Source organism: Lissotriton helveticus, chromosome 7 (assembly GCF_964261635.1).
Source record: "Lissotriton helveticus chromosome 7, aLisHel1.1, whole genome shotgun sequence".
Lineage (NCBI taxonomy): Eukaryota > Metazoa > Chordata > Amphibia > Caudata > Salamandridae > Lissotriton > Lissotriton helveticus.
Window position 1 is genome coordinate 933,763,420 of NC_136068.1, and position 27,912 is coordinate 933,791,331.

Sequence of the window (27,912 nt, forward strand, 5' to 3'; positions counted from 1 at the left end):
AAATGCTACAATATAATACAACCCATTCAAGTGGAAGGGGGACCACTACACATTGCACATACCTATATATTTTGCATTGTTTAGGACCACCAATAACGAGCATTTGCAATGCAATAGGTCTCGTAATAGAAAAGTTTGAGCTTTTGGTGTGTAAAATGTAAATATTTTTTAATTTTTGCTTATGTTTGTCAAAATATAAAAGTATTAATTTTGTTATTAGAAATGCCAATAGTTATAAAGTTAGCAAATGTTACATCTATAGCATTAGTAAAGGTACATGTTTAGTTTTCCCCTGTCTTACATATATTGATCTGACAAATCACAATGTTTTAACAAGAACAGAAGTGAAAACATTTAACATCTTTTTATGACATTTGTAATAAAGCTTGAAACATTGACAGAAAATATTTGAACCAGTTGTTGTTGAATGGTTGCACAGATTGATGCTGCGGTGGCGCTGAGTGATGTTGTTTTGGGGACAAGTGATGCAGTTGCGTTCAGTGATGCAGTTGTAGCGCATAGTGATGCTGTAGTGCCCCTGAGTGATGCTGTGGTGGTGCTGAGTGATGCAATAGATAGGGTGAGTGCGATAGATAGAGTGAGTGCGATAGATAGATAGAGTGAGTGCGATAGATAGATAGAGTGAGTGCGATAGATAGATAGAGTGAGTGCGATAGATAGATAGAGTGAGTGCGATAGATAGATAGAGTGAGTGCGATAGATAGATAGAGTGAGTGCGATAGATAGAGTGAGTGCGATAGAGTGAGTGCGATAGATAGATAGAGTGAGTGCGATAGATAGATAGAGTGAGTGCGATAGATAGAGTGAGTGCGATAGATAGATAGAGTGAGTGCGATAGAAAGATAGAGTGAGTGCGATAGAAAGATAGAGTGAGTGCGATAGATAGATAGAGTGAGTGCGATAGATAGATAGAGGGAGGGCGATAGAGGGAGGGCGATAGAGGGAGAGTGAGCGAGGGCGATAGAGTGAGCGAGGGCGATAGAGTGAGCGAGGGCGATAGAGTGAGCGAGGGCGATAGAGTGAGCGAGGGCGATAGAGTGAGCGAGGGCGATAGAGTGAGCGAGGGCGATAGAGTGAGCGAGGGCGATAGAGTGAGGGAGGGCGATAGAGTGAGCGAGGGCGATAGAGTGAGCGAGGGCGATAGAGTGAGCGAGGGCGATAGAGTGAGCGAGGGCGATAGAGTGAGCGAGGGCGATAGAGTGAGGGAGGGCAGAGAGTGGTGAGAGGGGAAGAGTGCTCTCTGATAGTAGTATACGGCAGCTACAATAAAAACGAACGCAATGAATAAAGGTGATGTGTATTTTTCAATTACAATTAAGCTGCTGGTTTGAAGATAATACCAGACTGCAAATAGTGTATTTATACATTTACAGATATGTTATTCCCAAAGAAGTTTATGGCAAAAGAGGTACAGATGACAAAAAAACTAAACAAAAATATAACCACGGTTTGGTCTTTATGCCTTTTTTTTAAAATGCGCCGTAAAGCCACACCGTCTCAGGGCTGTGGAGTAAAACCTGTGAAGCCATGCTACCCTGTGCCACGTATACTTTAATAGTCCACTGCATGCCCTAATGTACACAAAAAGCCGGAAATTGTTGGCACAGGGCTCGGTATAACCTAAGAATGCATCATTTTGTCTGAACGATGTCTGTGTGATGCATACTTTAAAGTACACCGCAAGGAATGACGGAAATGACGCGGGGCCAGGCCTCAAGCAGAAAAGAAGAAAGAACGAGGAAACTGGGGGGGGGGGTGACGACAAACAGATGGCTGCCTGTGGGAGGGAGAAGCGGCCGTGAAGCAGGGGGCGGGGCAGCACAGGATCAAATGACCCGCACACTTAAGAGCGACTGAACGCCAAATAGCTCTCTGATATTAGTATACGGCAGCTACAATAACAAGAAAGAATAAAATGACATCGGCAGTCATTAGAAGTAAAGAATACTGTACACAACAAGAGAGGACAGTCACATTTATTTAAAAAAAAAGTTTAAAAAAAAACAAGACTGTTCTGACAAATCTGTCATCACAACAATTCTTAGTGAAAGCATGCAAAGAAGACCATGTGCTAGCCTGTGTGGGAAGATAAAATATACTAATGGTACGAGAGGACGTATGTAGTAAGTGGTGAGAAAGAGCAGAGCCGGAATATGGAAGGTTGAAAGGGCGAGGAGCTGGACAAAAGACGATAGCGTGTAAATAAAGACATTGAGTGGATGGTAGATCAAGAATATTGAGAAGAGGGGAGGACAGAGAGATGGGAAAAGAACGGAGAGAGAGGGATAGAGAGGAGGCGGTGAGGCAGCGAGGACTGGAAGTGTAGTTAGGACACTGATGGGGGTGGGGCACTGGGGAGATTAAGTGACAGCAGCCTGGCGGCCGTGAAAGAAGTGTAATTAGGGGGAGGAGAAGTGAGGCCGGGTGTGCTGGGGAAGCAACAGATGGCTTAAGCGTGGTCACGAGAGCACATGCACTCGTGGAAAACCGCTTGGTTTAACTTTCTGGTTTCACCTAAATAGGTCTCTCTACGAGACCTAAAAATGGGGATGGAAAATAAAAAGCATTGCTTTAAAGCACTATATATGCAAGGAAAACGGAATGGTGAGGCTTCTGCAGACAGTTATTAATTAGATTTCAGAGATCAGTGGGTATCTAAAGCCATGCAATTAACATTGGAGTCTCCTTTTTTTGTGGCCAAAAGGGTTCTGAACAAAAACTTTGTCACATATTCAACTGTAACGCCATTGTCAAACACTTACAAAGTTTTCAGATGGTATAGGAGCAGTCCTGTATCAACAGGCAAGGAAGTAAAATACTGAAAACTGTTTTCAAACCAACTAGATAATAAACAATGAATTACTGGTAAAGAAAGAACAAGATTGAAAGCTACATACATATCCTCTGGCTGAGGTAGGATGCAGAGGGCAGACAGAAGCTTCAAGGCATCTATCATCATGGGAGGGAAAGAGGGATCAACAGCTTTTGCCAAAAGCAGAATTCCATCTTCAGTGTCCAACATTGTCTTTATTCCAAACTAAAACGAAAAGGAAAATAGGGAGGTAATTTTGGTATCAACTACACCTGAAACAAGCCAAACGTTCTAACTCAGAAGTGCTCTACATAACCCATTCACATCACAGCTACTAGTGAATAGAACAAAGAGAAAAATGATTACCTTGAACAAAGTATGAAACCATACTTACCAGTCACAACAGTTATTCAGCAACAACACCTTTTTAAAATAATGTGTATATTATCCGAAGTCCACAAGATTTTAACCAATAAATATTCATAAATGCCTACAAAATGCAACTGTCCATATGACTCACTCAGTTCAATTTTACTGTAATTTCTATAAAGGAGGGTAGTGATGTATTTCAATCCTTAAGGGGGTGTACAATATATAAATATATATATATATATATATATATATATATATATATATATATATATATATATATATATATATATCACAGCTCCAAAGTCCTGGTAATACCCAGCCGGGTCACAGGAAAATTAAGCACTCTCGAGCACAGCAGTGTTCTTTAGCAGGGCGGTTCATTTGAAAAACAGACGCGTTTCGGGAGAGCCCTCCCTTTCTCAATGTTTACATCTGAAACACAGTGCGCAGCGCCATTATCAATGTTTGCGAAGTGGATGAAAACAAACAAAGGACTGATTCTTACATGCAGTACTGGGCGCCATCTTAGAGTGTATACTTTCAACACGATTCACATTGAATTGCTAACAAGTTTGCAACACCTAAATACTGCCGTGTATCGGCAAGATTGATATCTTATAAACAAAACCATGTATTGTACTTAATCCTAATACATTTTATGGCTAAGACAGCAATACATTGTTGAGAAATACTCAAATACCGACAAAAACACAAAACTCTAATGTGGTCAAGTCGGACAAATATATATATATATATATATATATATATATATCACATACACATAAATACATATATACACATACATATAAACACATATACATATATATATTATAAGCTAGAGCCAATTTTCAATTGCTTCGCTACTGCTAATAAGTAAAACCTTTTGCACAATACTTGGCCTCCTCAAAGGGGGCATGCATATGTCAAGGAAGAGGGTTTTCCTCTGCTTAGCAGAGTCTTCACGAAACCAACTAACAGGGTTTAAAAGTCTGTAGGTAGTGGGATCTACGTGAAAAGCGGTGCACAGGACAAAGTGTTATATTCCATATTGGTACCCTAGATAGGCACAGGTAACATTGCAACCTTTCACATATATTCTTCCCTACATTACATACATAACGGTTCATAGGGAGATACGACACAGTATTCAGAACGCAGGTTTTTCGCTAGTTCGAATCTCACACATTGTTTATGAGGCTTCTTGGAAGCACAGCAGGACAAACATCTCCCGTATAATATCTCTGTATAAAGTTCAGAACCGATGTCATCCTTTAGGCCGATAGGGTAACACAGCAAGGTAAGACCCCTGGGGAGACCTATGGGTATATATACATCACATCTTACTTAGAAGGACAGAAGAGACCGAGACTTCCCAGCTGACACACGGACAAGAGAAGCTGAGGTACCTGCATGCCGACACTCCATCTCGCAGTGGTCTAACATCCATCGTGGGGTGTCCAACTCAAGACGAGGACGGGGTCCCATATTCTCTCATGCTCAGGTAATGGGGTTGACAAAATCCTAGAGGGATTCTTGGCATAACACCTACACAAATGCTAGGAACATTTAGGTACATCTAGTTAGGGAGGCATTGTAGAAGTACGCACTTGTTATCATGTATTTTATGTACTTGTATATATTCATGACTACTGCAAGTTGGTAGAACTTCACCATCCCTTTACGTTCGTAGTACTTCTAATCATACATCTCTGCTACTGTCTAATAGTTGTTGTAGCTCATCTATTCTACACTACAACTGTTAAATAATCCTTATTGACAGAAGCCCATTATGTTTATTTTGTGCATTTCTGAGACAAACTAAGTGAGCACAAGTGACTGAGTGAAAGGTACTATATTGTTTTCACGATTCTGAGGTATAAGAGTTGTCATGTTCTGAGGTTGCCAAGAACTATTCTCTTCCTGATAAGACAGTTTGGGTGGGAAAGCTTTAAAACCACAACTGATGGGCAGTCCTGAAAAGGACACTTCCAAGCAAACACCTGCTTCAACTAAGAAGAAGTGGAACAATAAAAAAAAATAAAAAAACTTTAAAGGAAACCGATTGCAATCCAGAGGTAGATCTCCTCCACAGGAGCCCTCCGAAAAGAGGTACAACCTTAGGAATAGGGATAATATTAGGAAACCTGACGGGTATCAGGATACTGATACACGTTCCTCTCATTCCTTTCAGGGTTAATTGAAAAATGCAGAGAGGGAAGAGCGGTCAGAAAGACAGGAAGAGCGTACAAACTCTAGAGACAAGCAGCACACTCAACAGTACACTTCTAAAAGAGAAGGTTGCAGGTCTAAAGATCAGACATCCCCAGAATTCTGAGGAGTCGACTACTGAATGGGGAATGGGCTCTGACAATGCTAGACAGTGCGGCAGAAGGAACAATAGCACGCCAGAACCTGATGGGATGTCTGGTGACAGCGGACTTGAATGATTATATCACTGAGAAACACCTGCTACTAGGGTAAGTTTTCCACATAAAGTATTTGAAGTAAATCTCCTGATGGAGGGAGACAAATGTAGAATAGTGAGAGGTCTCTTTTGGGTGACCCCGACGTTCGGCTATGACAATTTGTTAGCTAAATGAGATTGTCCGCCCGAATTAGTCATGGATTGACCTAAAGGGGAAACAGTAATTTCACCGGCATTCTCAGACCATATTCCCAGGCACCTAAAACACAGATATGCCCAGGAGTGGGTAGTAGCCCAAGCGCCAGCATTATGCAAAAACCATGTAGGATGGGATGAGGATTCAACCCACCACATAATTGTTAACAAAACACTCCAACTGCACAAAGGCAGTATACTATAAAGCAAGAAGCCAATAAACAAGTCAGGGAGATCTTAGATCAACTTGAATATCAGGGGGTGATTGAAACATGTACCTCTCACATGAATAACCCTTTGTTTCCGGTATCAAAACCAGACAATTCATTTTGTTTAGTTTTAGATTTTAGACATTTAAACACTTGCACTAAGACATTTGCAGTCCAAAATGCACACAGTGCCGCATTGATGAATAACATTGTGCGGGAAAAATATAAAATGACCCTTGATATCTGAAATGGATTTTTCTGCCAACATATAGCACCTGAAAGCAGGTATCTAACAACATTCTCAGCGCTAGGGTCCCACATCAATTTTATAGACTCTCCCAAGGGTATAAGAACAGCCAGTGGGTTGTTTTTGGCCAGCGTAACTGAGTTACTTCAAAATTTGGATGAAGAGGCATTGTCCTATGAGGTTGATATTTTTCTAACGGACGATGACCTAGCGGAGCACTTGTACAGAGTGAATACCATCATTTTGGGATTTCCATCGGAGGGCTACAAATTCAACTTTAAAAAAATCAAGTATTGCCCACCTCAGCGTCCTGTTTTTAGGATATGAGCTTTCAGGTGAAGGGGAAAGCCTGCCAGCTATTTTTTTAGAAAAATGCACGCAGCTCCAACCTCCAAAATCATTAAAAAATGTACAATCAATCCTGGGATTCCAAAATTTGGGTAGAACATACATTTTGGATTACGCAGCAAGAGTAAAACCTTTCTAAGACTTAATAGAACCTGATTTTTCAGTCAGACAATGGACACAGGAACACCCAGATACACTTAGTTCCTTACAAGCTGACATCATAGCTTCCAAACACTTAGACATGCGTAAACGTACGCAACCTGGTAATCCGTACAGTTGCGGGTCAATCTGGGTACACCTAGCTAACATATAATGAAGGTGAAACAGTACCAATTGCATACAAATCACATTTGTACACAAATGCTGAGATGCGCTTTCCATCTACACAAAAGATTTTAATAGCAGTAAAGACTGCTGTAGTGAGAGAATGAGCACTGGCTCAGGGGAAACGAATAATAGTAGTGACTCTGGTTCCAGCCTTAGAGGCTGCAACAAAAGCGAGCATTCCTAACGCTAAAGCCTTACATCCGAGATGGATACAATGGGCTAATTCTCTCACTGCAACAGACGTAGAATACAAGTACGACCCAAATCTAAAGACACCAGCCTTTCTGCAATACGAACAAGAATATCCTCTACGAAACAAAATAATGCCTCTATATCAGTACGAATATATTTACACTGACGGATCTGCTCAACCGGCAATGGGAAGTAAGCAACAATATAGCGCAGCATGTGCAATCGTTAAAGGTCGCATGGGGGATAGAAAGTTCCACCCAAGTTGCACAAAAACTCAATCTCTAAGAGACTGCACGGCACAGGTGGCAGAGTGAAAAGCCTTGATACTGGCAATGGTAAATCCGGATTGAGAATTCCCCACACTAATTGTGTGCGATTAATTTTACTGTGTGCAGTCATACAATGAATATTTATAGCACTGGATTCAAAACAAGTTCAAAGATGCAAAAGGAGGCACAATGAAGCACAAACTGCTATGGGAACACGTAGTGGAGTTGAAAACCAAAATACCGAGAGCTCACGTGATACATACACTGAGCCATCAGCGTGATGGCATTCACGTTTAAGGGAATTCAATGGCTGATGAAGCCACAAAGGGGGCGTACGCATGGCTTCCGTAGCTGCAATCACTCGTTCAAAAATGAGAATAGATGGTGAGAATATGGTGGTGGTCATTGCTTCACGCAAAAACAGCAAACCAGTACCAAAAAGGTTTCCACTCAAGTAATCCTACAAGTTAGATGCCAATAACATTCCATTTTCTCAGATTCCTGGAGTGGGGGATAGAGTAATTCCAAACATGGATCGTAGGCTAGGTTTAATTTCAGCAGCCCACGAAAGGATAGGTTCTGCACTTCCAGGAGTTACGGCGACTGTTTCTTTATTGAAACAAAGCTATTGGTGGTCTGGATTGATAAAGCAGACTAAAGACTATGTCTTGAAATGCAACATCTACCAGCAGATGAAAGGTTCCACTGTAACACGTCCAGCACATACACGATTATTAATAGCTTACAAACCCCTTCCGTGTGTTTACTTGGACCACTGCACCCACTTACAAAGAGATGGTGCTTACAGGTATATCATGGTTGCAGTAGATTCCTGCTCAAAATTTCTACGGGGGTGGCCCCAGCGCTCGGCTGACGCTCGAACTGTTATAAAAAGATTTGAGAGTCTTTATAAGGACATACGAAATTGGCACATTACATTCTGTAGCAGACCTATTGATCCATAGGTCTCTCACCCTAGGCACTGGTTTGTGGCTGAATGATATTCAGCATGAAGGTTAGGTTTAAATAATTTCACCGTAAGCTTCGTGTGTGATTTCATCAAAGTTCAATTTATTAGCTTATTCACTCCATCTTGGCATGTTTTAATCACATGTTCCAAAAAAGCGTTTTCATATCTTGTATTTTTATAGAATTCCAATGCATTTCGGTGCAAAAAGCACCTTCATCAGGGAAAATTTGGAATATACAAATAAACATTCTTAAAAACGTGTATAATGTCAGTCCCAGTGAAATGCTACTATCGGTGTGTGACGCGCTGTTGCTTATCGCTAGTTTGTTAGCTGCTAATTAAGCTCTGAGATTCACATATTCAGGCTCCATTGTTCGCTGTGCGTACTCCGTTATTTCCAAAATAATGATAATATGGGCTACTTCAGCTGGTTCACTCTCAGGGATTCTATCGCGGTGTACCCGCGTTAGTTCTTACTGGAGGATGCCTTTTAACGGGCTGCTAACTGCTTGCTTCAAACACTCTACAAAGACTTCTAAGTGGTGCTGCCACTCCACTTCCTAAGCTATTCTATAGCGTGTCTTACCTCGCGTGTGCGGGTGGCGTGGCTTCTACTCTCCTCGCGGTTTCCGTTCAGTTAATATTACGGAACTGATGTAAGCTGGGTATTTACGCGAAGCACGTTTACGTGCGTGCCCACTAGGTTCAAGTCGCATTTTTTTTAAATCCTGCTCTTTTCAAAACAAACAAGCTTTATTCACACGAATGTCAAAAATGTCTATCACTAGGTGTCTGACTTCAACAATTAAATCAACTCGCGCGCTCTATAGCCAGTGTTCATGAGAGCGCATAATAAGCTTTAAATGGCTTTATAAGGAATGTCAATATTCGCTTAAGTTAAACCATGTGTATCAAAAATGCTCTAAGAGCACCAAGGAGGTTGATGAGAACTTAAGCTTATGCTAAGCAGGATACCATGACTATAGTCTTAAGGCTTATAAATAGCATATAAATTCAGTTCGATCGTTAAGCCCATTCGGTTTTAGACTGTTAAGGTGATAAATCCAATAGTTTTCTCGCTTTAGTAGGTTCTTCTTGTTAAGAGGACCTTCGGTTTTGGGAACTATTTCCAGTATACAAGCCCGCAATTGACTGATGTGGTGATGTTTTTCAAGGAAATGAGTCGCCACCCTTGATTTGAGCAATCCTGTTCTTATGTTGCTCTTATGTTCCGTTAGTCGGGTCTTGAATTTTCTCTCCGTGTGCCCAACATATACTGATCCACACGGGCATTTGAGCATGTACACTATATTCATAGTGTTACATGTAGCGTTAACCTTTATTGGAACCTTATGTTCTTTCATTGGATGGGAAATGGTATTTCCCTTCATTATGTTATGACAGTTACTGCAATTCATGCATGGAATTGTTCCACGAAAAGAATTCATTGGCGGACGTTCTTCTGAAGTATTTAAAATCTCTCCCAAATTCCTGCCTCTAGTGAAGGCGAATAATGGTTCTTTAGCAAACGCTCCTTTGAAGTCTAATTCCAATTTTAACATCTGCCAATGTCTTTTTATAATGGTTTTTAACTGGGAGCTCACATTCGAAAATTTACTAGCACATGTGATCCTCTGTTCTGAAGATTTGCTCTTGCTAATGAGGAGTTCTTCTCTGGATTTATTTAGTGCTCTCGCTAGTGCTGTTTTGATGATGGCTTCAGGGTATCCTCTATCCTGAAATCGATGCGCCATGATGTCCAATTGCTGTTGACATTCTTGTGTTTCAGAGACCACTCTTCTGACCCTGAGGAACTGGGAGTAGGGCAGGTGTGTTTTGAGAGCTTGAGGTTGGTGGCTTTCGTATTTTAGGAGATTGTTCCTATCTGTGGGTTTACGATACAAGTTTGTGCAAAATTGATTTCCTTCTCTTATGATTTCCACATCTAGAAATTGGATACTGTTGCAACTGACTTGTCATGTGAAACTAATACGGTCGTTTCTCCTATTCAGTATTTCCAATTGGTTTATCAAAGATTCAACATTGCCTTTCCACACTAGGAAGATATCGTCAATGAACCTTACGTACATGAGTAGTTGTGTTGCCCATTCCTGACTCTGATAAATATGTTGCTCCTCAAATGATGTCATGAACAAATTTGCATACGCCAGAGCGGCGCAATTGCCCATCGATGTTCCACTACGTTGGATGAACCATCTCTTTTTGCATGTAAAGTAGCTGTTCATGAGGGTAAATTCCATGAGCTCCATCAAGAAGATTTGTAGGTCCTGTGCGTACGTGCTATTCAACAGAGCGTGCTCTACGGCATCCAGGCCTTCTTTATGAGGTATCGACGTGTACAACGCCTTCACGTCAACTGTTGCCATGACAATTTCCTCTTGGATGCTCAGATGTTGCCACTACAAGATAAGGCCGGTCCCTCAACATCGGAGCCTTTTTTAGAAGGAGGCCTCACAGAAACGGAAGACCCCGGAGGGGACGCAGGAAAAATCAAAGAAAAGGGCCCACCCCAAACGAGGAATACGACGTCCAAAAAGGACAAAACAAAGAAACATTGACAGACGCCAAAAACTTGGTCATTAACATTTCCGATGACCGGTTAAGTAAAGTTCAGATTGAGACACTACAAAAGGGAATGTCATTTGTGCCCACAGCACGCACCAACAAGCTGGAACTAGAAGTAAGCTTGTTTAAATTAACCCGGAAAATGAGACTGTCATTTTTTCGATAATGTGATCACTGATTCTAGACTAAAACCCGAGGACGAATTAAGAGGTCTAAAGACCACTAGTACATATATGCCACCAACCAGTCATAAAACCATAGATTTGATCGAAGAACTTTGTAAACAGGACATAGGCAAAATCAACACCAATAAAAAAAGCAAAAGGAGAAACATGACCAATAAGGAATTTGGGATAATTGGAGCCATAGCCAATAATGACAGGGTTATATGCCAGAAGGCCGACAAAGGAGGGGCGATGGTAGTACTGAATACATCTTACTATGAAGCAGTGGTTAATGATCACATTGAAGATGCACATCTATATATGGAAATTGATTTCAATCCCACAGAGGAAATCCGGAAGACCTTATCAACCATCCTAAAAAGAGCTGAAGATAGGGGTACCATCACTGAAAAACCCCGAAAATATCTCACACAGGATAGTCCCAGCAGCCCCGTTCTGTACATGGTACCGAAGGTACATAAAGACTTGCATAAACCACCGTGTCGCCCTATCGTGTCCACCAAAAGGAGCCTCCACGAACCAGTGGGGAAATTCTTGGATAAGTACATGCAGCCTCTAGTTTTAAAATCACAGTCCTACATCAGAGATTCGACCGACTTTTTGATAAAACTGCAACATCTGAGCATCCAAGAGGAAATTGTCATGGCAACAGTTGACGTGAAGGCGTTGTTCACGTCGATACCTCATAAAGAAGGCCTGGAAGCCGTAGAGCACGCTCTGTTGAATAGCACGTACACACAGGACCTACAAATCTTCTTGATGGAGCTCATGGAATTTACCCTCATGAACAGCTACTTTACATACAAAAAGATGGTTCATCCAACATAGTGGAACATCGATGGGCAATTGCGCCGCTCTGGCGTATGCAAATTTGTTCATGACATCATTTGAGGAGCAACATATTTATCAGAGTCAGCAATGGGCAACACAACTACTCATGTACGTAAGGTTCATTGACGATATCTTCCTAGTGTGGAAAGGCAATGTTGAATCTTTGATAAACCAATTGGAAATAATGAATAGGAGAAACGACCGTATTAGTTTCACATGGCAAGTCAGTTGCAACAGTATACAATTTTTAGATGCGAAAATCATAAGAGAAGGAAATCAATTTCGCACAAACTTGTATCATAAACCCACAGATAGGAACAATCTCCTAAAATACGAAAGCCACCACCCTCAAGCTCTCAAAACACACCTGCCCTACTCCCAGTTCCTCAGGGTCAGGAGAGTGGTCTCTGAAACACAAGAATGTCAACAGCAATTGGACATCATGGCGCATCGATTTCAGGATAGAGGATACCCTGAAGCCATCATCAAAACAGCACTAGCGAGAGCACTAAATAAATCCAGAGAAGAACTCCTCATTAGCAAGAGCAAACCTTCAGAACAGAGGATCACATGTGTTAGTAAATTTTCGAATGTGAGCTCCCAGTTCAAAGCCATTATAAAAAGACATTGGCAGATGTTAAAATTGGAATTAGACTTCAAAGGAGCGTTTGCTAAAGAACCATTATTCGCCTTCACTAGAGACAGGAATTTGCGAGAGATGTTAAATACTTCAGAAGAACGTCCGCCAATGAATTCTTTTCGTGGAACAATTCCATCCATTAATTGCAGTAACTGTCATAACATAATGAAGGGAAATACAATTTCCCATCCAATGAAAGGACATAAGGTTCCACTAAAGGTTAACGCTACATGTAACACTATGAATATAGTGTACATGCTCAAATGCCCGTGTGGATCAGTATATGTTGGGCACACGGAGAGAAAATTCAAGACCCGACTAACGGAACATAAGAGCAACATAAGAACCGGATCACTCAAATCAACGGTGGCGACTCATTTCCTTGAAAAACATCACCACATCAGTCAATTGCGGGCTTGTATACTGGAAATAGTTTCCAAAACCGAAGGTCCTCTTAACAAGAAGAACCTACTAAAGCGAGAAAACTATTGGATTTATCACCTTAACAGTCTAATACCGAATGGGCTTAACGATCTAACTGAATTTATATGCTATTTATAAGCCTTAAGAATATAGTCATGGTATCCTGCTTAGCATAAGCTTAAGTTCTCATCAACCTCCTTGGTGCTCCTAGAGCATTTTTGATACACATGGTTTAACTTAAGCGAATATTGACATTCCGTATAAAGCCATTTAAAGCTTATTATGCGCTCTCATGAACACTGGCTATAGAGCGCATGAGTTGATTTAATTGTTGAAGTCAGACACCTAGTGATAGACATTTTTGACATTCGTGTGAATAAAGCTCGTTTGTTTTGAAAAGAGCAGGATTTAAAAAAAAATGCGACTTGAACCTAGTGCGCACGCACGTAAACATGCTTCGCGTAAATACCCAGGTTACATCAGTTCTGTAATATTAACTGAACGGAAACCGCGAGGAGAGTAGAAGCCACGCCACCCGCACACGCGAGGTAAGAAATGAATGAAATGAATGAAATGAAATGTCAACTTATAAAGCGCAGTTGCTGCCCTGGGGCGTCCAAGCGCTAGCGACCAGCTATAAAATTGCTTAAAAGGCAGAAAAAAGAAAGTTAAAAAGAGGCATTGAAAAAAAAGTCTTCAGCTGTTTCCGAAAGGTGGAAAGGTTTGTATTGGATCTAAGTTGAAACGGGAGCGAATACAGCTTGGCGGCGTTGTAAATGAACATCCTGCCGCCAGCTCTTGCCTTTTTTATTCTGGGGACTATAGCCTTACATGCCTGGCTAGAACGAAGGGTTCTGCTAGGTTGATACTGTATTGCAAGGTCCCGAGTAATGGCTGGTCCCGTGTCCCAAAAAGTTTGGTGGAATATACACATCGCCTTGAAGGCGATTCTTTGTCGCACTGGAAGCCAGTGCAGGCTGTGCAGGCCAGACTTTGCCGACATCCTGCGTGGCAGCTGGAGCACGGTGCAAGCGGCAAAATTTTGCACAATCTGAAGCTTGCGCAGTGTATATTCCGGAACGCCAAGATAGAGGACGTTGTTAGAATCCAAACGGGACTGAATCAAACCCTGAACGGCTACCTGCTTTGCCTCCACCGGCAGAAGGGGAAGAACTTTCTTAAGCATCCTTAGGAGGCCGAAGCAAGTAGCCGCAAGTTTTGTGGCCCGAGTGTTAAATGAAAGGGTCTTGTCCAGCCAAACCCCAAGGCTTTTTATATTGTCCCTGGGACACGCTATAGAATAGCTTAGGAAGTGGAGTGGCAGCACCACTTAGAAGCCTTTGTAGAGCGTTTTTAGCAAGCAGTTAGCGGCCTGTTAAAAGGCATCCTCCAGTAAGAACTAACGCGGGTACACCGCGATAGAATCCCTGAGAGTGAACCAGCTGAAGAAGCCCATATTATCATTATTTTGTAAATAACGGAGTACGCGCAGCGAACAATGGAGCCTGAATATGTGAATCTCAGAGCTTAATTAGCAGCTAACAAACTAGCGATAAGCAACAGTGCGTCACACACCGATAGTAGCATTTCACTGGGACTGACATACACATTTCTAAGAATGTTTATTTGTATATTCCAGATTTTCCCTGATGAAGGTGCTTTTTGCACCGAAATGCATTGTAATTCTATAAAAATGCAAGATATGAAAACGCTTTTTTGGAACATGTGATTAAAACATGCCAAGATGGAGTGAATAAGCCAATAAATTGAACTTTGATGAAATCGCACACAAAGCTTACGGTGAAATTATTTAAACCTAACCTTCATGCTGAATATCATTCAGCCACAAACCAGTGCCTAGGGTGAGAGACCTATGGATCAACAGGTCTGCTACACTACGAGTAATCAGATACACTCCTGGAGGGGAGTGATACCCCAGAGCACGGATTAATCAGAACTTAAGACAAGGCGGTGCACATCCCTAAACCTTGAGCCACATTAAATTCTGACCAGGGCCCTGTGTTTAGCTCTCGGGTTTACAAGGAGGCCACGTGAGGATTGGGTGTAGCACTGCAATACTCCTCTCTGTACCATACAGAGGGAAATTTGGTCGTGGAGAGGATGAACCGAGACTTAAAGCAGTCTCTAACAGCTAGAGTATAAGGCACGGGTGAAATCTGGGTAAAACCTCTGTATGGAATACAGCGAGCTTTGAACAACATGCCAAGAAGTTCTCTGGAGGGGTCACTCCATATGAGGTCATATTTGAGACAAGAATGTGGGTACCTGATCTTGATTAGCAGACACCCTCCTCTCGCTACAATTCAAGAAGTTCAAACGGAAAGACTCATCATGTTCGAAGAGTCCAGCACAGAATGATGGACTATGCAATAATGCTACGGAACTTTTTCCTCTTAAACTTGAAGTTCATATTTAGATTCAAAATAAAAGAAATTTCAATTCGACCAAATGCAGATGTATATATCAACATGCCTCAACAAGAGCAAACTACGATTTCCACAAATCCGGATGCAATACAAACAATTGATCGAACTGCTTCTGGCTACTTCATAAACGTTTGCGTTGGATCCAAGTGAACCTGAACCGATGCCAGCCCAACAGTCAAGCAAGAAGCTAGTTCAAGATTTTCTAAACTTTCTTAAAAAAAACTTACCTGGTATCACCTTGGGTAGAACTATGGGTAATTACCGGGATACTTTTGTTTCTTTTCCGGTTGAGCTTTGTAATAGTTTTTAGCATGCTTGTTAATGGAAAATACCTTCGACAAAGCTCTGCAGCCCAAAAGGTGAATGATTTTAAAACCATAGCAATCTCATCGAGAACAAAGAGACGTGTCATCAGTGAACATTACAGCAGTTCCTATACCAGATGGTATAGTTTGGGACAAGGTTGATTTCGATATACTTGGCCCGACCGAACTTTTAAAAATATCACATTTATTTAAATATCATTGAGCAATTTCATTACCTCAAGTACATTTTCCGATGATTGGGATTTTGAGACTGTAAATAACGTTGTCGGATTTAGAAAAATCTACTGCATTTTCTAATAGTGAAACATTGGAAAGCACATCAGATTTCGAAACAATGTATTGTTATCAACATTATGGTCATCACTTCCTGCATAAATCTGCTAATCCTAGAAATGTGTTCACATACCACCAGTGGGAACATTGTCCAACACCTCCGAAAGGCAGTTTAACCGCTTCCGTGCGGCGCCGATTCCGCCCCTGTGCTGGACATTCCAGAACAGGGTGCGGTCGTGACGGAACCGTTCCGTCATCAGCACAGCTCAGCCGCGACTGATGACGGAACGATTCCGTCACAAGCATCGAAGGGGTTAAAAACATTTACATAAAAGTTTCCATATTTTTCAGGGTTTAATATGTCTGACCCAGCCTCATATTATTATAAGCTTGCACCAACATCAGGGCAGAAAAATGTTAAACACTAAATAGATTTACTCTACTTCCTTTATTGCCCAGTTGTCTGAACAAGGTTCCGACTTATGGAAGGACACCATAGACTTGAGGTACTAGAGAATGGCACGTACAGGGAACGGAAGCTTTATGGTGAGCATGCCTCATCCCTCGACAGATCATGTTTTTGAATGAGACAGTGCGAGAAGAAGTCATACAATGCAATAGATCAGACCCCGATAGGAAGAAATGGTTGATTTGGCCCACAGACACCAATAGTTGTCAGGCGAGATTCATCGGTAAAACCGAAGAGTTGACTATCCATAGGATAGATCTACATTACGTACAGAGAGAACATCCAGGGGTAGTGACATCCTTCAGTGTTTAGAAGTTGTGCAGTGATTGGCTAAAAACCTCAACACTCACAGGTAAAACACTTATCCTTACTGTCACAGGATGTGGATCTCAGGGATTTTTTTACTAGGTCCAAGGAACCCACATCAGAAACGTTTCATTTATGCTGGCATTTATGCTACCTACAATGAAATATGGAAAATATCACAACAAGAGGCCGCAGAAAGACTACGGGAGCTAGACCGTATAAATCTGGAAAAATCTCTAGCAGTGGTAGATAATGGGTTAACTACATTAACCTCTAGGATATATTAATTAGGCAACATTGTATCTTCTGCGATAGACATACTAGAACAGGATTTAGCCATATTACAACACGGCCAATCTCAATTACGTTCTATTATGTTGTAAACTGGACGCTGCAATCTTTGCTTGCAGGCTATGTGCCTTGGCGTTTTATCAACAGCACGTCTCTGTTTTCTGAATACAATCTAAGAGATAAACAGATAGAAATGGCACAAAGGGGAGCAGACTATACAATGCTGCGTATCAAAAAACTGGATAATTACCATTTACAGTGGCAGAATCACCGACCACAGAATGGCTAATCCATGGCCACATAAATCTGCCGGTCATTACTTTTCAGTTTCAATATTGCCTTGAACAAAACCAGGCTGGCAGATGTGAAAAACTGGGTAAGGAATACATTGAGGAATCATGGGAATTACCATACAGATTTGGATGCCGGAGTGTGGATCGAGAAGTGTTCCTAAGTGGTACAAACTGTGCGAACCCTTTAATAGGCTCACTCATATGTCAGGACATAATGCTGCACGGAGCTTGTAATTGTTCTGTAGCAAACTTGTCCTGTCATCGGAGGGGCGTCCCGGCTGCAGTGATTACTCCAGCTTTCAGGCTACTTTCAAATGGGAGTTACTTGATGCGGAACATTCAAGGCTGCTGTGGAATGTTCCCGGGCATCGTATATCTGGTACCTGTGAGCTCCATACTTGTTGTATGCAAGTATTGTTTTCACCGACACATACAATCAAGGAGGCGCCATTATGGCCTTCACTGAATGTTTCTTTAATATGGTTTGATACTCTAAGCAGAATGAAAGACATGCTTTTACAGAAGTCTGTGCCCTTAACCTCCGCACAAGAGACCTTTGATCTCCAGATCGCAAGGTCTTCGGCAGAGATAAAGGCGCTTCTCCATACAAACTGCCCATTCCATTTCACATAAATGGTGAATCGAATCTGTAACATTTCTGATACGACCGGCATAGTCCACCTCTTTAAGACCATAGGTTCTGGACATCTAAGCACCTTTCAGACGGTACTTGGAGTTATACCAAACTTCATACACTACGTATCCAGAAGCATCTTTGGAGGACTTCCGCTAATCCTGTTTCTAGTAGCATGTATCCTGATTGTTTTCCTTCTGCTACGCAAGGACATCCCTGTCACCAAGGAGATGGAACAAGCACTCCTGGAGCCTAAATACTGTGACCACATGGTACAACATCTAGGCATGCCTCGCCTTAGAGAACTAAGTGCATCTTGGTTCTTGTCATTCCGACCAGTCTGGATGGACTGCATCTTACCTGTCCTCCGATGCCTGTTTTGCAGAGAAGAATGCGTGTTAGACCTTTGTTTGACACTCCCATCAAGTGCGCAACTGGACGTGAATGCTTTGCTGGACCCGATAACGGCCCATGTTCTGCATTGTCCTCATCATATTGCAATGTTGATGGGGGCATTCCTTGAGTCACCACAGGTAGTAACTGCACCTGTTGGTATGGACACCGGCTCCTCCACTGACACCCAGGCTTTGGACGGCACACAGTCTGCCCCAGCACTGGCTGCGGACAGCTTGGAACATCTTCTGTGCTCAATTGACGTACTTTGCGAGGTACTACAGGGGCTGTCTATTGCAGAAGCAAGCAACAAAAATGTTGCGTCTACCAGCCAGGATACAAACATTTGACTCATTTGGCTGATCGTGTGCTGGAAGAATTCGCCCTTTTTTCAACAAGCTCAAATTTGGAACTCAAAAACAAAATTGACAATGACATTCCTTTCATTTATTGGGCATACTTGGCTTTCTAATGCTTATAGTGATTCGGACTATAACTACGGACACTTTAGAGCTATGGCTTGCAAAGAATTTTCAGACAATTTCTGCATTTTTTTTTACTTTTAAACATTTTACCTACAGAGATGTTTTTATAAATTTTGTGAGTACCAATATCAAGTTTGGCTAGTAGTACAGTAATAAGTTACATATGTCGTCCAGTCGGAAGTGGAGTGTGTGTTACATTCCATATAGGTACGCTATATACAAAGGTAACATTGCAACCTTTCACCTATATTCTTCCCTACATTACAAACATAACGGTTCATAGGGACTGACCTTTTACCTCGATAAGACACTGCTTTCAGAAAGCTGTTTTTTCCCTAGTTCGAATCTCATACATTATGCATGAGGCTTCTTGGAAGCACAGCAGGACAAACATCTCCTGTATAATTTCTCTGTATAATTTCAGGCCTGCTGCCGTCCTTTAAGCCGAAACAGTAAAACAGCAAGGTAGGACCCAGGGGGAGAGCTATGGGTATATATACATCACATCTTGCTTAGAAGGACAGAGGAGACCGAGACTTCCAGGCTGACGCACTAACCAGAGACGCTGAGGTTCCTGCATGCAGACACTCCAGCTTAAAGTGGTCTAACATCCCTCGCAGGTTGTCCAACTCGAGACCAGGACGGGGTCCCATATTCTCTCATTCTCAGGTAATAGTGTTGACTAAATCCTAGAGGGATTCTTGGCATAACACCTGCACAGATGCTAGGTACATTTAGGTACATCTAGTTAGAGAGGCATCGTAGAAGTACACATTATGTACATGTATATATTCATGACTACTGCAAGATAGTAGAACTTTACCATCCCTTTACTTTCGTAGTACTTTTAATCATATATCTCTGCTACTGTCTAATGATTGTTGCAGCTCATCTATTCTACACTAGAATAACAACTGTTCAATAAATCCTTTTTGACAAACACCCAGTATGTTTATTCTGTGTATCTCTGAGACAAACTAAGTGAACATTAGTGACTGAGCGAAAGTAGTATATTGTTTCCACGATTCTGAGGGATCAGGGTTGTTATGTTCTGAGGTTGCCAAGAAGTACTCTCTCCCTGATAAGAGGAGATTCTAGTGGTACTGTGAGCTAGCTGATTCAGACAGGCTAACATACCCAGTGGGGGTGCACAGAATCAGTCTGCCATCAGTCACACAGTTTATGTCATTCAAACGTGCAGATCCTGCATAGGTTATATGGGTATTACATGACAAAAGACTGTGCTTAGCAGGATCTTGGCGACCTAACGGGTGTGGGGTGGAGTGGGCTCTCCATAGAGAGTTCTGCTAAGGGTAAATCCTGAGCATAGTAGAGGCTTGGGCCCCTAATGGGGCTAGGGTATCTGAGTTAAGAGAACTACAGTGTAGGTATTTTATATTAGTATAAGCACATATGTTTGAGTAATTTATGATTAACATAAGTGCTTCCCAAACGTTTTAGAACCACAACGCACCTTTTAGAATGCACTCATACGGCCCTCCTACCTTTAATGGACAGAAGGCGGGGTGCTTTTTGAGTGTAATTAAAGCATCATGTGGGAGGGCACTGTCATTTACAGACAGCAAAGTTTCCATTGAAATGGCCACTAACTTTGCACAGACATGCAGCTTTACTGATAGAACTATATAGCTTACAAACAATGTGTGGAAATAAGGTTTCCCCATGGGGAGTAGGGTCAAGACTGATTTGCATATGGCTGGGTCCTAGGTGGGGTGCCGTGGCAAGCAAAATAACGATAGATTTTATTTTGTGATGTTATCTTGAATAATTGCTCCAACTTTCGCGACCCACCAGAAATAAGCTTGAGACCCACAGTTTTGGAAACACTGCTTTTCAAGATTCTTTCTATTTAGTACTTATCTAGAAATTTCATAGGTTGTACTGGTTTTTAGAGTAAATTGAACAGGAGGATTGTGGATGACGTCATAAATGATGTCATCATTAAGGTATTTTGAGATGTAATCAATGATGTCCTTAAACATCTCCTGAGTGATGTAAACTGTGAGGTCATAAGCATAGCATAGCAGAGGCATGAATTATAGTTAGCTCAGTAAAATATAACTGGTGAATTTTAGTGTTTTTTTGTTTAAAATGTTTTTTTTGACAGACATTTCCACTTAATGATAGCCTCACATTAAGCGTAGGTTTTAGTCAGTTCATTAATTTTTTTACATAAAAATATTAACAGACCTAACCATAACGTCACTTTAACCTTTTTTTTTATAACAAAGTAACAAATTATTAAACACATGACTTTAACCGTTGTTTTTCTCCAGAGGATTTCTAGCAGGTTTTAACGTAAAGTTAAATGTCACTAACATATTTAACTGTACGAAGTAGGCCCTTCACTACGAAAGGAGGATTGTGAATGTGGAGGGAGTGAGCTCTGTGGGAAGAACTGCACAGAGAATGCAGCCTAGCCTCTCTGTAGTAGTGGCTCACCTACCTAATTGGGCTTGGATGTCTGGAGGGAGGGAGTTCTCTATAAAGTGCAGAAAGCGCAGGCTGTGCATAGTTGAGGCTAGCCCACATAGGAAAGCTTGAGTACCTAGAGGGAGTGAGCTCTACGCAGAGTATGAACACTGAGCGTAGACTGTGCATAGTAGCGGTTTGCCCACCTAATGGGGCTTACAAATCGAGGGAGTGGGAGCTTACCCACCTAATGGGAGTGGGCTCTGCACACAATCTGCACACTCAGTGCAGACTTTGCATAGTATGGTTTTGCCCACATAATAGAGATTTACTTTCTGGAGTGAGTGGGGTCTATGTACAGTCTCCACACTAAACGTAGTAGAGGCTTGCCCACCTAATGAGGGCTTAGGTCCCTAGAGGGAGTGGGATCTACATGCAGTTGGCACACTCAGTGCTGACTGTGCATAGTAGGGGCTTGTCCAGCTAATAGCCTTTGCATGTCTGGAGAGTGTGTGCTCTATGCAAAGTCCACACTCTGAGCACAGACTTTGTGTAGCAGGGGCTTGCCCACCTAAGAAGGCTTGCATCTCTTGAGGGAGTGGGCTCTACATACAGTCTACACACCAAGGACTGCTTGTAAGTAGTAGGGGCGTTCCCACCTAATAGCACTTGCGTGGCTGGAGGGAGGAGGCTCTATGCACAGTCTGCGCACTGAGCACAGACTGTACATATCACAGGCGTGGCCACCTAAAGAGGATTAGGATTCTGGAAAGTGTGGGCCCTACGCAGTCTGCGCACTGAGTGAAAACTGTGCATAGCAATCTCTTGCCTATGGTACTGGGGCTTTATTGTATTTGGGAGTGCATTCTCCGTAAAAAGTTTAGCACAGTCCAAAAGGCTGTACTTGATAATTTTTCTGGGGGTCTCTCCCAGTTTGGAAGGACCTCAAGGGGGCCACGCTGAATCCCGTAGGACCACAACAGGATCAAACGGGGCCAGCCAACATTATTAGCAAACCAAATAATACTCTTTCAATGGAACTGCAGACCTAACTATAACTACCTAATGACGACAACCACTAGGATAGATTTTTCTATATAAAAAATTGTGAAACATTTCACATCCATTTAGAAAACTTTGGGTGTGGCCATACTTGAAGAAGAAGCCTTTTATACCTTCTTGACAGGTCATTGTGTTCAGCGTACGGACGTCCATATCCTGACCAAGCTCTGGCACCATAATTCGCTTTATATGACCTGTGAAGAGAATATATTGTATTTCGCCATAACTGCTAATGCCCAGACTCTGTTCAATACAGTACGGCATACTTTGTGATAGCTAATTCTACTGTTTTTACAAGATCATATTTGGTAATAACCCTGCTCAACTCGGTGAAAAACAATCTTCTCAAAAGTGCACAAAATAGTCTGAAATGAAAAAGGAAGTGTGGTAGTATCCTCATTTTGACTAAATTGACTCAAACAATTAATGAGCTTAAAGATTTTTAACTTCGTTAATAGCAGAGATGCCTAGATAACAAACTGCTTTGTTTGTCAAAATATGCACAGTTTGATCCAAACTGAAGTAGTTCTGTTTTGGCATGGTAACTTTATACCCAACACTTGCGAACAGTTTTGAATAAACTTAAATGCTCATACTATACTTCTTAGCTCCTGTTTTAGTTATACACTACACCGTTTGAGTATAATTTAATTTTTCTGCTTTATGTACAATGCCATCAACAACCATTTCAATACCGAGCAGCTCTATGAACAAAGCAAATGATAATGGGGGAAGTGGGCACCAATCGTAACCTCGGCTAACACTCAGTGCCTGCCATAGTTTGCCGCCTTTCTTTAGGCATATCTGTATCCTTATACATACATTCAATAATGCACTGATGAACTGTTGTGGTATTTTTACTCTCCTTCGCAAGAAATCCCAGTATTAGTAGATTCCATGCAAGGTGAAAATTATGTAAAGTATAATGGGGTTTCAACAAAATACATCAAATACAACTCCTGGCACACTGTTCTGGTTTTACAGTAAAAAAAAGCCACTGGTACATCCACTGGTCCACAATGCAGAGCAATAGCAGCTGACAATAAGTTGATTTTGAGGGGATAGTAGGATCCTGGCCACAAGAGCAACGGTGAAGTAGTTCCTGAATGGCCGTTTTGCACGTCACCAGTTGTGTAATTTTATTTAAATTCCTTGCTTATTTTACTTGTCGGCTTTTTTCCAAATGGAAATGTTCATTGAAAATAGCAGGTGGAAAAAGGCAAACGTTTGGTTGCTTGAAGAAAAACAGAGAGTATACTTATTTTTGTAGTTAAAAGAATATGGAATGTTAGAGAAAATAACATCCTTTCAGAAGTAAAAAGAAAAAAAACTTTATTCTGATGACAGTTTGTAAGAGGCGAACCACACTTTGCCAGATAGAATATTCCAGCTGTGTTGTCTGTCAGGATTTGAACTCCCTTGATCTGGATTTGGATCTACAAGGCTTTCAATGACAGATCAATCATTTTCAGCTTGAAGAAACAGGATATGATTGTTCGTCTCCTGGGAAGACTAGAGTCCACTTATCTGGAGCCCTCTTTTTATCCAGGTCAAAACCCCACCAAAAAGCCATGTTAGTCATTAATGATGGCTTTCTGTAGTACATTAAACAGCCTCTCTTACTACATACATGTTTAGCTCCACCTTGTCTTTTATAACCATTGGATGCTTTTATGTTCCAATTGCTTTGAGACAGCTGACGGCTTAACCAAGCTTGAATAGGACTCATTTGTTACCAAGTGTTTGGAATCAGATGACTGCAAAAGGTCATCATACACAACCGTTTCATCCCCAACCTCACCATAGGAGACCGAAATGTCTAGTAAAGGAAAGTCTTTTCATGCAATGCCTGGCCTTCTTTGGGGCATAATGATTTGACTGTGTCTTCGGATCTGCCAGATTGAAGGTCTTTTACATTTCTAGAACTTTGGGAGGGGATGCGGGGAGGGTGCTTTTTCGAATTCACAGTGATCCGCAGCTGGTGTAGTATGGTCACTATCTTACGAATATTTGCTTGCCATTGCTCTAATGTGCTTGCCTTTCCAGATGTGGGTACACATGAATAGCCTGTCTTCAGGGGTTGCTACCTCTACTAGCCTTTTGGCAAAGGCTCTCGGCATCAACTTTATGCCGAAAGATAACACATTGAGCTCATATTATACCCTCCTGTTTACAAACCTGAGATATCTTCTGTGTGATGGTGATATCGCAATGTGGAAGCAGGTGTTATTGAAATTTATAATCAGCAGGTAGTCCTTTTTCTCCATTTAATCCCGCAAGCGGGACACCCTAGATAGCCGCGGTGGATTATCTGGCCGACGAAATGGCAGTTGTCTCCCCAGCGGAGCGAGACATCGACCATGTGACCGTAGCGTCACTAGAAACACCGCGGACACATGGGACACGGGAAGAGAGAGACCTGGAGCTATGATGGAAGGACACGCCGGGAAGAGAAAACAATGTGGAGGATGAGCGCGAGGAGCCTGAGAAGAGGAACCAGGAGAACAAAAGTTGCAGCAGAGGTCAGCGTGGACAAGACGCAACTACAGACAAGAACCCCACCTGAAGCAGATGAAGGAGAACAACCTAGAGGCAACCTCTGGCAGTCCAACCGTCCCGAGGAGAGAGAGGACGTCTGGACTCCTGCCACGACCCAGGAGGGCCGTGGCTATAGGAAAGTACCTCTCCTCCGTTATTTCGCCATACGGAGGTGTTGGGGGCTGTAGAATTGTACCAAGGCACTTCAAGTAATGAAGCATGCAACACAACCACCAGGGTGTTTCGGTGGGGGACAATGCAGGAGTCCCTGAGCAATTCTTCTTACATTCTGTTTCTCTTTTCTTTTTGTTTGTTTTGAGTGTAAAACATACTTCCACCCCTCTGCGGCTGCTCGTTGAGTGAAGGAGAAGAGAAGAAAATTCCGCCGTATTATGAGGGAAGAGAGAAGCACACAGAGGAATACTACTTCCCATATCTGTGAACTTTCATAAAGAACCTCAGTTTCTTTTTGTGGTTTGTTTTGCGACCAGTAATTCCACTGCTTGGTGCAACTTCCTAAAAATAAAAGAACTACTAACATGACAGAACAATAGATTTTTGTGTGTGTACCCTCTTATCCCACTGAGTGATAACACTCCAGTAAAGATAGGACTTCCTGGAAAGTTGTCAGCTGCAACCTTTGGGTTTCAATCATATGTCAGGACCAGAGGCTCAGATTATGCCTTCTTCCTTCGCTTTATTTTAACAGCAGCATATTTCCAACAATACAATAACCAACTACATTTCCCAAGAATAGGGAAACAAAGTTCCAAAAGGAGTCCTTCCTTGCTGTCTGCACTCCAGCCAGCATAGTCCCTTCACGCGGTTTCCTCTGCCTTCGCTGCTCAGCAGCAGATAAATCTATTTTTCTTTATTTTCCTGTTATAAAGGTTGTTAGCTGGCTAATTTGTGGGGTTTGCTAGCGCGTTGTATATTTTTCTGTTTGCACAGATTCCCTTTAGTCACAGGACATTTTTAAATGTACCTTACATGACTGATTGCCTGCGCGGTGCGGTGTGGTCCTCCCACCGCCAGGTCGGCGTAGTGCACTCTCTATGGGCAGCACGGGTCAGGCACTAGCATTAGAGTCCTGACAAGTGCTGCCCGGTGAGAGCTCCGCCTTGCCCCCTGCAACCCTGTTTTACGCCCTGTGGGCTCTGTATTTTCCACTGATTTTCACTGAACCCCTTTTGAGGGTCTGTAAGACATCCTTGAACCCCCTGCAGGGTCGCAAATGCACCGTGACTTGTGGTGTCTGTGGGACACTGTCCCGGATGGCTGCGCTGTGATCAGAGGGCTGCTGTGTTCCTAGGGCTCTGCCCATTAATCGTGCGCCCTTGGCAATCCCTATTTGTCTGGGCTCCCTCCCAGCGTGTAAACAGAGCACCTGTAGTGCCTTTAAAATAGTGCTTTCAGCGCCAAGCTGCCTGTGCTCCTCATTTACTTACCTGTACTACACCTATACACTTACCTAAGACTATGCAGTCGGTGCAAGACCAGTACCAGGAGGAGGATCCCCCTGGGATGATGACTTTTACCAGGCAGGACTCCATCTACAGGGCTGTCAATCAAGCCATGGAGCCTTTGGAGCAACGCCTGTCAGCGCAGATAGCGAAAGAGTGCGCCAAGTGGACTGCTTCCGTGACAGTTACCCCTAAGTCCCCTCCTGCACCTTAACCTTCTGGGTCTCACCCTGCTAAGAAACCATGTCCTCAAGGGGTGGGTGTAGATGCTTTTGCCCATCTGAAACAGGCTTTCTTGGCGCAGGTGCCCACACAGGCTGACCCGGTGCCCCTGTGGACTGCACCCAAATGCCTCCGCACACCGCTTCCCCTGACCCCTTTAATAATGGTGACTGCGCCGGGGACATGGCCGATGAAGCGGGGGGCCTCTGATATGTTGGACCCGGATGACATTGTCCACCCCAGGTCTACAGAGTGGGTTCCCGGGGATAAAGTGGTCCAGTAAGTGGCGAGCCGTCTGTGCAAACCAATGGACTAGGACGCTCGCAACCGCCTTCGGGCGGAGTGTCCCCGCCCCAGTTTGGAGGGAAAGGTTGCCCTAACAACCGAAATAGATCCCAAGATGGCAACCTTCCTAGCAAAATTCGTACGGGACCCTAAAAAGGGCATTGATTGCTCCTGTAGTACGGGCCAGGACAAACTGCTAGATGCAGCGGGACCTGTCACCAAAATTCTTGACATGCCCGAAGAGGCCAAGGTGTCCGGTGCCCTCATCTCCCCGGAGGTTGTCTCGAGATGGGTGCAGCGTGAGATAGTTTTTATTGGAAACACAAATTGTGTGCTCTCCATCAGAGAATACAATTATCACACAGTGTCCTGAAAGGTAAAAGTCATTAGACAGTTATAAATAGCATGCACATAGCATTGCTTCGGTGGACAAGAAGGAGATTACTCATTTTTTTTTTTAATCAAAAGATAATTATTCATCTTTCTGTTATAGCATTCATTTCATGGTTGGAAGTACACAGTTAAGAACAGCACTGCATAGAATGTAATGACAACCACATGAAACTTGGTGCAACAAACGTGAATAAATAGTGCAGGTGGCGACGCAAGTGAAAGGAGAACAGAGAACAGCGTAGTCGGCGCACTGTGTTTTAAGGTGCAAATTATATACAGTGAGTGGCTAAAAAGGCGCGAGTGACAGTGATATCACAGAGGGCACAATTAATTTAATAAATTTGGAGCCACTAAGGAGAAGTGTGCCTATTAATCAGGCTGTTGGGTCGACGGCGTTTCGATCCGGAGCATTTCGAATCATCATCAGGACTGGTTGTCTGAATTGGAAAGTGCTGTGAAGGAAGGGACGGATTGTTAAGGCGAGGAATGAAAGGGGTGTACCATCAGAGAAGGCGGTCGCTCCTAATTAAGGTGGACCCCAAGTTAG

The 27,912-nt window shown here is 42.5% G+C and overlaps 1 protein-coding gene across 1 annotated transcript in view; it reads right to left on the bottom strand.

The window, feature by feature from the left end:
• DIAPH1 (diaphanous related formin 1) overlaps positions 1-27,912 on the bottom strand; it is a 1,046,618-nt gene that overhangs the window by 610,530 nt on the left and 408,176 nt on the right. Inside the window, exon 8 of the mRNA XM_078653498.1 lies at positions 2,919-3,058. Within this exon, the coding sequence (XP_078509624.1) occupies positions 2,919-3,058 (140 nt within the window). The remainder of the gene's footprint in view (positions 1-2,918; positions 3,059-27,912) is intronic.